This window comes from Rhinopithecus bieti, unplaced genomic scaffold (assembly GCF_001698545.2).
Source record: "Rhinopithecus bieti isolate Rb0 unplaced genomic scaffold, ASM169854v2 scaffold_31518, whole genome shotgun sequence".
Lineage (NCBI taxonomy): Eukaryota > Metazoa > Chordata > Mammalia > Primates > Cercopithecidae > Rhinopithecus > Rhinopithecus bieti.
In genome coordinates, this window is record NW_016813455.1 from 138,245 (window position 1) to 150,236 (window position 11,992).

Consider the following 11,992-nt stretch of genomic DNA (forward strand, 5'->3'; position numbering starts at 1 on the left):
GCAATAGAGTGAGACCCTGTCTTAAATAAATAAATAAATAAATAAATAAATAAATAAATAAATAAATAATAAAAGTACACAATTTTTTTTCATTTAAAATTTGTTCCCTAGGGAATGGTTCTCCCTCCTTCATCTGGAAGGAAAGAATCCAATCTATCCAATAGGGCACTTCCGTTTCTGACGATAGCATCTACTGGACATTAAACTGGCTCGCAGATTGGAGCGTTATTCCGAATATTTACCGCTAGTGCAGAGCAGTGGGGTAATCAGAAAACCACGGCTCTCATGGTTCAGATTTAGATGCAAACCAAACTAGTCATCGGTCATGTGTGCAGTAGTTCCCAGCCTCTTTGGCTGTTTCTGTAACACTGTCCTGCCTGGTAGACTGACTTGGGGCACTGAGGAGAATGAATAGCAACAGCTCTAGTTGGTGCCTCTCCTGACCGGGTGTGCCATGTTCTGTGAGTTCACAGCCTGCCTTGTCTATGCTCACTCTCTTTGCATTTTCTTTGGGACTGTCTCATCCTCTCCTGAGGCCCTAAGCAGCTTTTTTAAAGCCCCATAAAAACAAACAATGACATAGAAAAGGATATTCCAATTCCACTGGATATCCTTGAGGTCATTCTTGGGCTGAGAGTGACATCATAGAATAACTCACTCTGGTGTAGACCACAGGCTCCTGTTTCTTCACTTGCTGTGGCCAGGCTGATGCCTTGGCAGGGGCAAGCGAGATGCCATGGGTCCCTTCATGGGGGTGTGGAGTGCACCTAAATCACCCATTCTGACAGTTCGCCTCAGACCCCGGCAGCTAACCTACTTCTGTTGACCCCTGAGTGTTTGAACACCAAGTGAATCATGCCCAGCCCAGCTGCACTGAGCTGAAACCATTCTGTGTGTATGTGCCCATCATCTGCAGGCCCTTGAGGCTGCCCGAGCATGTGGGGTCAATAGCATGAAAGCATGTGGCACCCCGCCAAGCGGCAGCTTTGCTCTCTGATGGCCCTTCACAGGGACACGTGGCAGGAACTGCCATCTGGCAGGACTAGGGGAAGAAAGGTAGGGAAGAGAAGTCAGAGAAGTAAGAAAGAATGAATTACCTTGTTGATACCTTTGGTGACCAAATTGATTGCGAGCTCATGGCTGATGCCATCCACCCAGCAGACATCCTTTTCTCCAATGGGTTCAGAGAGGAAGGCTCTCAGCCTGGGAGACATGTGGTCCATCTCCTGCGACAGCAGTGGGGAAAGAGGAGGATTAGCAGATACCTGACTGCTCCCAGTGTGCATGGACAATGGGGAACTCCCTCAGCCCACCAGGGGACTGGGGCAACAGATGGCAGAATTCCTTCCGTCATCCAGCATTTCCTGGGGTCTGCTAAATGCAGGTGCACTGGCCTCCACTAAGGCCTTCACACATCCATTCCTACCTGGATGGACCAAGAGAAGACTAATGATGGCCACAGATGAGTCGAATAAATTTCCACGAAAATAGTGTGCTTAATATTAAGAACTGCAGTGGGTTCTTTCCAACTCACTCCATTCTAAATGCCTAAAGCAACAACTTGCTTCTCTTAGCTAATTAACCCACCTTCTCTCTTAACCACCCAACACTTTAGTCATACTTTTATTTCAGTGTTCATCACACTCTATAATAGTGTAAACTCGCTAGAAACTCTTCACACTGGCTCAAATCGTAAAGAACACATTCTAGAAATCCAAAGCCTGCAGGTGGCAATGGGTCACAGCTCCATTCCTTGGGGATTCTCCAGCTTTCCCTCCTTGTGTTGGCTTTATTCTTGCCTGGCTCCCCTCACAGTGGTGAAAGAGCTGCTCCGGCACTCATCGGTCTCACCAACTCCACCTCGAAAGAAGGAAGAGAAGATGGCTTTTGCTTAAGTTGCCTCATTTGTTGCCTGTGCTCCAACTTTAGCCAGATAAATCAGCTTCCCCAAACAGCAGGACTTGCTCATCAATTTCCTGCAACTTTAGATTGCAGGCCCCAGGGAAAAAGACTCTCTCTCTTAGCAGAACTATTTTCATCCCTCTCCACTTTTAAATGGACCACCATCTCCCAGGAGTTGAGTCTCCTAGGACCTTAATGAAGACTGCCAGAGGTAGCCAACATCCTGAATATTTCCTGGAAGATCTCGAAATATCATGGGCTCCATAAGCATTAGGTCTGCATGCCAGCAAAACTGGCCATTTTGTTAAATGAGGGTTACCATCTTCCTAGTTTTTTGTTTTGTTTTGTTTTTGTGATGAAGTTTCACTCTTGTTGCCCAGGCTGGAATGCAATAGCATGATCTTGGCTCACTGCAACCTCCACCTCCTGGGTTCAAGCGATTCTCCTATCTCAGCCTCCCAAGTAGCTGGGATTACAGGCATGTGCCACCACATCCAGCTACTTTTCTATTTTTCAGTAAAGATGAGGTTTCTCCATGTTGTTCAGTCTGGTCTTGAACTCCTGACCTCAGGTGATCCACCTGTCTTGGCCTCCCAAAGTGCTGGGATTACAGACATAAGCCACCACGCCTGGACAATCCACCTTCTCTTATCACACCCCTACTCCCACCAAATAGTGAAACAGACAATGTGGTGCAAAAAGAGGCTAAGGGGCTCACTCCTGGGATTTCTGGGACTGGCTGCATAGTCTGTGCCTACCTCACTTCCTTTCAGTCGTGGAGTCTCTGAGCCTGTACAATTAGTACAAAACTGTACTAACTACAAGTTAGTACAGGCAAAGATCAGTTGCTGCTTGTCTGAGTCCATTTTATGTTTTTTTTTTTTTTTTTTTTTTTTGATGGTGTCTTGTTCTGTCACCCACACTGGAGTGCAGTGGTGCAATCTCAGCTCACAGCAACCTCTACCTCCCAGGTTCAAGTGATTCTCCTGCCTCAACCTCTCAAGTAGCTGGGACTATAGGCATGCACCACCATGCCCGGCTAATTTTTTGTATTTTTAGTAGAGACTGGGTTTCACTGTGTTAGTCAGGATGGTCTCAATCTCCTGACCCTGTGATCTGCCCATCTTGGCCTCCCAAAGTGCTGAGATTATAGGCATGAGCCAACACTCCTGGCCCATTTTATGTTCTTATAATAAAATACCTGAGGCTAGGTACTTTATAAAGAAAAGAGGTTTATTTGTCTCGTAATTGTAGTGGCTGGAAAGTCCAAGAGCATGGCACCAGCACCTGCTCAGCCTCTGGTGAGGGCCTTTGTGCTGCTTCATAATTTGACAAAAGGTCAAGTAATTCACAGGGACAGGGGTCCCCATGACTGAAACACCTCTCATTACACACTACCTCTTAATGATTCTACCTTCCAGCACTGCCACATTGGCAATGAAGCATCAACATGAGTTTTAATGGGGACAAACCACATCCAAACCATGGCACTGCTCTACTACTTCTGTTCCAAGTCTGTTCTCTCCCCATGACCTAATATCCTGGCCCTCATGGTCCATCTTCTCTTCAGCATCTTTAGTGGGCATTTCTCTCTCTGTCTCTCTTTTTTTTGTCTCTCTCTCAGCTGGATTGTTTCTTGGATCTTGCCTCTTCCCACCAACTGCATCTGGACACACTATTCTTCTGCAACCCTGTGGAAAATAATTAGAAATGTTCATTGGGCCTTGGGCCCTGTTTAGATCTAGGATGATATAAGAGGTGCTTTAAATTTTTTTTTTTCTGTTCATGCCCCCCACTACCTTCATCCTCTGCAAAAAGCCAATATTACATTTCAACATAAGCATTCACATTTCTGCATCTGAAACTTTCTGGCAGTTCCAGCTGTCTATTGCCTTAGAGTCAGGGACTCACCTGGCCATTGAATTCTGGAAGCCTTTTGAACTCTCCTCATTACCTCCCAACCCCATTGATCTTTTCTAAACATGTTTCTAATTATCCACATCAGCAAGAGGTAGTTGGGAAATGGGATTGTTTTTATTAACTATTTGCAAAATAACCTTGTAATGTAATTAGTACAGTGATAGAACTTAAGAGAAGAAAGAGATCATTGAAGCCATACTCCCCAATTTGGATAGATAAGGAAGGTGAGGCCCAGAGAGGAAAGGTGCCATCTTAATATCATACAGCTAGTTGGAGACAGACATGAACATTTTCTCAGGTTTCCTGATACTTGATCCAAGCTATGAAAGGGAAGGGTGACCTGGTAAGCAATGGAAGTTGATGACTAGGGGGACATAGCTTCTCCCCAAAGTGGTTGTTGCTTGGGTCTGTATGCTTGCCAGGAAGCATATCTCGATGCAGAAGTAATCAAAGTTTATTATCTGGATGGGATATTTAGGCTAAAAGAGAGACAAGACAATTAATCACTTGAGAAGCTCAGGAGTCCTAAGCTCATATGAGTACTTGGCATTAGGAGATAGCATGCTAGAGAAGAAAAGATACAAGCTTTATTTAGTCAGACACATCATGGTTCTGAATGGCTCTGTAATTTTAGATGCATTACCTCTCTAAGCCTTAGTTCCTCATCTATAATATGTTGCTATCTCACAGGATTGTTTACTGTTCAGTGCCTGACACATGATTGGTGCTTAATATACATGAGCTACTTTTTTCCTTGGGGCCTCTGAAGCTCTAGATTATAAACTCTGGGTGTGACTGTGGGGCCTGACTTTGGATCCATAAAAGAAACTTTGTGGATACAGTGTTGGTGTGTATATATGTGTCTTTGTGAGTGAGTGTGTGTGCGTGTGTGTGTGTGTGTGTGTGTGTGTGTGTGTGTATTTTGAAGGGAGATATTAATTTGTTCATAAGGGAAGGACATCAGCAACACTGGGTCCTTGTTCCCTGCTTCCATCTCTAGGTATATTTCTGTGATTCTTTCTCACCTTACCCTTACCCTCCACTTGCATTCTTCCCCCAAAAAAACAAAATAAAGAAGACTGCCCAAGGCCAGCCTGACCTCATTAGGATGTGGCTCAGCTTCACTGCTGCCATCGACAGGGGTGGGTATGCTGGGGTTGAGCTGACAGCCAGACTATTAACATGCTAATGTCAGGGACTAGAGAACAGAGCTCATCTGTGTTCTCTTGGCAAGCCTCCCTTTCCTGCCCACTGTTCAGCCAGGAGGCTCAGGACAACAGGGAGCACCTCAGCTACTACACTGAGGTACTTACCCCATTTCTACCCTCAGGTCCACCTTAAACCTGTGTAAGAGGAATCATGATTGGGCTCTGATCAGGGTTGGAAAAAATCCTCTCAGAACCCAGGCACAGCATGGCTTCAGAGTCCTTCACAGTCCCTGTTTTATCTTCTCAAACATTCTTTATTTGGGGTATTGTAAATGGAACTCAGTCTTGAGGGTGTGGGTATTACCCCCAGTTGCTAAGGATAAAGGACAATGTATGGGAGCAACCCAAGAGAACAAGATGCAGGAGTTAATCCAACAATCTCCACATTCAGTCTTTAATCCATCATGGAAGTGGAAAGTGGCATGACATTGTAGAGGGAGGGAGAAGGTGGCAGAAATCACTGGATATGCATGGATTTGGAGTCAAACAGACATGGTTTGAACCCTAATTCTGTCACTCATGACCTGAACCTTGGGCATTTCTTTGAACCTCATTTTTGATATCTATAAAATGGGTCTAATTATAAGTCTAGCATAGGGATATTATGAAAATTAAAGGAGATGATGGATGTAAGGTTCTTGGTATGTGTCAGTGCTCATAAGTAATAGATCCCTTTCCTACCCCAGCAGTACTTTGTGCAGAGAGATGCTGACGTCAGTTCTTGATTGCTGCCCAAGTGTATTTTCTTGCCAGACCCTGAGCACCTTAAAACCTTTAAGGGCAGATATCATATTGACTTCAAACTTTGTGTCCTCTGTGCCTCACATAGAGGAGGTATTCAATCAATGGTTGGTTGTTTTGGTTTTCTCTTCTAGGTGGTGAAAACTATTGGCTTGAGGGAAGTTTGGTTCTTTGGTCTGCAGTACCAGGACACTAAAGGTTTCTCCACCTGGCTGAAACTCAATAAGAAGGTAATTGCTTATTCCTCAGTTGGGTTTAGAATTCTTTTCTTTTCCAGAACATTCCTGGGAGGGTACCATGTGCTAATTGGCAAATCCTGTATACCTAGGGCTGTGTTTGTGACTGGGTAGTCTGTTGACCACCTGGATCAGAATAAGGACAGAGGACTCAGGCAAGTAAAAGCTTTTGCTCTGTCTCCACTTTGACTTCTAACAGCGACAATGGCCAGCATTCAAAGAAGAAGAGACTCTTTTCTTTCTACTGGGAACACTAGCTTGAACTTTGACTTGTTTTGGATCAAATCCATTAGTGGCTCTTCAAGAGAGGATTGGTATCCCCTTCATCTCTCCAAAGTCAATGGCTTTAGGGGATTTTTTTTTTTTTTTTTTTTGAGAAGGAGTCTTGCACTCTCGCCCAGGCTGGAGTGCAGTGATGCCATCTCAGCTCACTGCAAATTCCGCCTCCCAGGTTCACGCCATTTTCCTGCCTCAGCCTCCCAAGTAGCTGGGATTACGGGCACCCGCCACCACGCCCGACTAATTTTTTGTATTTTTAGTAGAGACAGGGTTTCACCATGTTAGCCAGGATGGTCTCGATCTCCTGACCTTGTGATCCGCCTGCCTCGGTCTCCCAAAGTACTGGGATTACAGGCGTGAGCCACTGTGCTCGGCTGGGGATTTGTTAAAAAGAGCCACAGATTCTTGAACTAGAAAAAAAAAATCTGAAAGATCTCACAGTCTTATGCTGCACCTTCTCCAGCAGTCAACCGATATCTGAACCCCATATAGATGTTTCCCTCTTTCTTGACCTTTTACCTCAGTTGGACCCCAAATGGAATGGTTTGAGTCCATGCAAGCTCTCCACCCCAAGCAGCATCTCCATGAGAACCTGGTAGCCTTCCATCTTCGTATCCTCAAACTGGCTGGTCTTGTCCTTAGAAGTCTCCATACTGTCCTGCAGTTTGCTTCTCTGATTGTGTCTAGGGAGTAGGTACCCCACTTTCTGCTGGTAAAGTCTTGTTTTCCTAAAAAGTTGAGTCTTTTGCTGGACAAGTGTGGAGCCACTAGTATTCCATTTCAGGCTTTAAAAAATGGTCTAATTTGTGCTCTTCTCTAGCCAATTCTCAATCCTTAGTCATATATCCTAGTCCTTACTTTGCTAACTTATGAAATTGGAGGAGACTTATAAGACAAGCTGAAAAGAAGAGCTTATGCCTACTCTCAGAATTTGGGGATAGTTGGATATAGTCAGACAAAAGTGGTTTGAAGACTTCTGATCATCAGTCAGTATTAAGGTAATTTCAGGAAGAAATTCCCAACAGAAAGTGATTACAGACATGGGATTCAGTCCCCAGTGAAAGTAATGTATTGTTTTCTTAATTACCAGGGGTTGCCACCCAGCTCTCTAAGATTATGCAAATTGATGATCTTTCAGTGTTTTTCCCCCACCCCACAGCCACTCTGTCACCCTTAAAACCTACTTTTTGAGAGTCCATAACCCTTACTGCTCCCAGGTGACTGCCCAGGACGTGCGGAAGGAAAGCCCCCTGCTCTTTAAGTTCCGTGCCAAGTTCTATCCTGAGGATGTATCCGAGGAATTGATTCAGGACATCACTCAGCGCCTGTTCTTTCTGCAAGTGAAAGAGGGCATTCTCAATGATGATATTTACTGCCCGCCTGAGACTGCTGTGCTGCTGGCCTCGTATGCTGTCCAGTCTAAGTATGGCGACTTCAATAAGGAGGTGCATAAGTCTGGCTACCTGGCCGGAGACAAGTTGCTCCCACAGAGGTGAGGTGATTCCCTGCCCTCCTTTGCCTTGGCCATAAGGGGCTGCAGCCCATAGCTGACCAATCCCTGCCCCACAGGGGATGCCAGATCTGTTCCTCTCCATTGGGGTCTGTCTGAAGACTGTGTTATACTGCTCAAGAGACATTTGCATATAGTGTCATACTCTGTTGTTGTTTTTCTGGCTTTCCAAATTAAAAGCCTTTTTTTCCCCTCTGTCTACCTGATTACAGAACTTTATTAACCTGGAGGCAAGTGCTTATGTAGAACCAGAGATTGAGTAATTTCTTTCACCCCTCCCTGGTTCCATTTTCTCAGTTCTTTTTACTGATTTAGATCTCTTATATCAGAAGTTCACAGGGGAGAGAGAGAAATAAGCAAACCAGGGACATGGGGAACTCAAATAGTCTTTTAATATTGACAACTAGTGTACAGAGCTTTCTCCTTTTGTAAACTTCAAAGTCAAAAGCTCTAAAACCCTCATTATTTTTGTTTTTGCATCACAATAACACACAAAAGAACAAAGCAGGCATTATCCTTATTTCCTGGCCGAGGAAATAGAGGTGCAGAGGTACTCACACTGACTTTCCCCATCTGCTGCAGCTCATCTGAGGCAGAGCCAGACCTGGAAGCTTAGCACCTTAATATTTTAACACTAAATTTTTTCTAACTATACATAATGGCCATTTCCATAGTCTTTTGGATTAGAAGGAAAAGCTTTGCTTCATTCTGGGAGCCTCAGTCCCACTGGAGTTATGACATATATGTACAACACACCTATAAGATATTAGGGATAGTGCTTGTACCCTGGGGACTCTCCCTGAGTCATTGCCATGATATCTGAGATGGCATGTTTAAAGCTAACCTTGTTTATAATCTAGTAGGTCTTGGAGGTTGGGCCTGTTGGTTTTTCTCAAAGCCATTAGGACTCAGTTCATTGCTCTGTAGCCAAAGGCCAGTCTTTCATTTCTGAGCAGTATTCTTATAAACATAGACTGTTGGTCCCAAGAGGATCTAGGAGAGAGTATACCTGGCTCCATGAGGTCCATCCCTACTGTTAGCCCCTCAAGTCAGCACAAACTCCTGACAATTTATTGCTATACTTAGGGACCACAGCACATCATTTGATTTGTGGATAAAGGTACAAAGGAAGGTGTTCCCCTTGTTTTTGATCATCCATTCTTGTAGCTCTCTTACCTTTCAGGCAATTCCTTGTGTCTAATTTAATACCTTCTTAGCTATAATTTCAGTCTGCTTCCAGTGTGACCTCAATTGGCTGACTCTACATCCTCTTTGCATCAGCCTCTTAGAAAGCTAAATGGGCTTCCCTTCTCTCCTGCACAGGGACTTTTGTGCTTTAAACTACTCATCACCCATTGTCTTTCCAGAGTCCTGGAACAGCATAAACTCAACAAGGACCAGTGGGAGGAGCGGATCCAGGTGTGGCATGAGGAACACCGTGGCATGCTCAGGTAAGCTTGCCCAAGCAGTGGTGGGCCCCACTTCCCTTATAGGGTGAATGAGAATGCATTCTGGGGAGAAGAGACAGATGACAAGGGACATCAGTAGATGTTGGAGAAAGAGGGAACAGGGACGATAGAAGGCAAACTAGGACGATTATGAGGCTGTTTTTTGTTTGCTTGTTTGTTTGTTTTGCTGAATGGTAGTAACTGATAGCACAAACAGTTTTGACTATCAAGAAATGGAGGGGACCTCAGGATGTCCAGGGAGCTACTGGGCCACCAAGGACTCCCCGCCCCCTACCAGAAGGAAATAAGGAAGGAGCTCTTAAACATGGCAAAGCATTTTTGAGGGTTGTCTAGTTGAAGGACAAATATCATCATTTTGCCATCACCACATTCTGAGCCCTGCTAAGAGTGTGTAAGAGGCTGTCACAATGAATGAGAGAAAGAAAATTGCTTCTGTGGCAGTCAACATGCCAGAGGCCAGCAAGGGTCAGCCCATCTTTATTCCCTTTGGGAGCATAGACCCTAGGTTTTTGTTAGGAGATTTTGCTTTGCAAAAGTCATGCTATGCTCTGTTCTCCATCATCTGCTTGCCTTTTGTCCCCTTTCCCACTCCTGATAGCAAGATCCTTGTCAGAAGTACAGAGTAAGCAGGCTTTCTCTCTCCTTGGGTCTGACTCAAAAGCCCCACTTTGTGACCCCCAACTGTGTCATTTAGGGAGGATGCTGTCCTGGAATATCTGAAGATTGCTCAAGATCTGGAGATGTATGGTGTGAACTACTTCAGCATCAAGAACAAGAAAGGCTCAGAGCTGTGGCTGGGGGTGGATGCACTGGGTCTCAACATCTATGAGCAGAATGACAGGTATATCTCAGATCTCTTTTAGTTTATTTAGGTTATGTTAACATCTAGGGCTCACTTTTCACCAAGGAGCAAGGCCATAGCTCTTGGGTCCCACCTCAGTTATTTTTCTACCTAATTTAGTCCAGCCCAGATGATTTCACAACTTTCCTTAGGCCTCTAAATCCTGTATTGACTAGACTCACACTGTCAACTGTGGTAGCCACCAGCCACATGGGGCTATTGAACACTTGAAACGTGGCTACTTTGAATTGAGATGTGCTGTAAGTGTAAACTACACACTGGACTTTGAAGATTAGTGTGAAAAACAGAATGTAAAAATGTCTTAATGTTTTAAAAAATATTTATTTACATGTTCAAATGATAATATTTTAGATATATTGGGCTAATTAAACTTATTAAAATTTTATTACATCCATTACTTTTTACTTATTTTCATGTAGCTACTAGAAAACTTAAAATTATATATGTGACAGTCATTATGTTTTTATTGGTTTGTGGAGGCCTAGACTATCTTATCGGGATATATTATAATTAGTCTCCTGTGATAATTAAATGGCTTTTGGCCTATAATCCTCTCACCGTAGCCTTATCTCACTTGCTTATATTTTTCACTTAGTGTGCTCTTGGTGAGAATGGAGATCAATAGATTATTGTTCCATATAACTGCTGAATCTTGGAGTTCATTATTTACTTTTTCTCTAACTTTTGTAAGCTTGGATAGAAGAAACTCAGTTAAATAGGGCTGGGGATTCCCTTGAGGAATTGTTACAAGTTCCATTCCTCAAACAAAAACATAACAAAACGAACTCGAGACAAGGAATCATATGTTAGTTGTAGTATCAGGAGATCCTTTAGTGAACTCAATGCTGGCAACTGACCTGGTGGCATGTGATGACACTAGCTGAGCTGGCACCGAGTCTGCCTCCTCCAGAGAGAAGTGTTTGTTTGACCAAGCTTGGTGGCTCACGCCTGTAATCCCAGCACTTTGGGAGGCTGAGGAGGGAGGATCGCTTGAGCCCAAGAGTTCAAGACCAGCCTGGGTAACATAGTGAGACCTCGTCTCTATTTATTTTAAAAAAGAGAGAGAGAGAGAGAGAGAGAGAGAGAGAGAGAGAGAGAGAGAGAGAGAGATAGAAGCTTGGGGGTGACGTGAGGGCAAGCCACCAGTTCTCTATGCCCTTCTTGTCTTGCCCTTGTCCTGATATTATTGGTTTCCATTTCTACAGACTAACTCCCAAGATAGGCTTCCCCTGGAGTGAAATCAGGAACATCTCTTTCAATGATAAGAAATTTGTCATCAAGCCCATTGACAAAAAAGCCCCGGTGAGTGATTCCTCCCTCTGAGCAAGACGGGTACTTGCCAAGGCCTGCAGTAATGAGCAATCATGCTATTCTATTTTTCTCTTCCTTTGCTGGTGTGTGTGTGTGTGTGTGCGCGTGTCTGTGTGTGTGCACATGTGTGTGCACACGTGCACGAACAGGAAGCACAGATAGAGATTGGGAATGGAGGGAGATGTTGATGCTAAAAATGGCCAGCAGACATCCTGTACCTGGTTCTACTCTGCTACCTGTCTCCCTCACTGTGGATGAGGGAGAGCCACAGGCAGTGTTAAGTACTGCTTCTTAGCCATTGTCTCTGCCACCTTGAGGTTCTGGGGTGGAAACCAAATGCATCTTGTATTTCCAAGCCCCTGGGGTCCTGGAAAGTGGACACTGTTCACATATTTGATTCCTTCCTTTCTTTTCCTTTTTCCTTTTTCCTCTTTCCTCTTTCCCCTTTCCTTTCCTTTCCTTTCCTCTCCTCTCCTCTCCTCTCCTCTCCTCTCCTCTCCTCTTTTCTTTTCACCTCCCCTCCCTTCCTCTCCCTCCCTTCCCCTTCCCTTCCC

General features: G+C 44.4%; 1 protein-coding gene across 1 annotated transcript in view; it reads left to right on the top strand.

Moving 5' to 3' along the window:
* Positions 1-11,992, top strand: part of MSN (moesin) — an 83,554-nt gene that overhangs the window by 59,864 nt on the left and 11,698 nt on the right. The window contains exons 3-7 of the mRNA XM_017848442.1: positions 5,906-6,001; positions 7,504-7,778; positions 9,164-9,247; positions 9,960-10,106; positions 11,333-11,429. Coding sequence (XP_017703931.1) covers positions 5,906-6,001; positions 7,504-7,778; positions 9,164-9,247; positions 9,960-10,106; positions 11,333-11,429 — 699 coding nt within the window. The remainder of the gene's footprint in view (positions 1-5,905; positions 6,002-7,503; positions 7,779-9,163; positions 9,248-9,959; positions 10,107-11,332; positions 11,430-11,992) is intronic.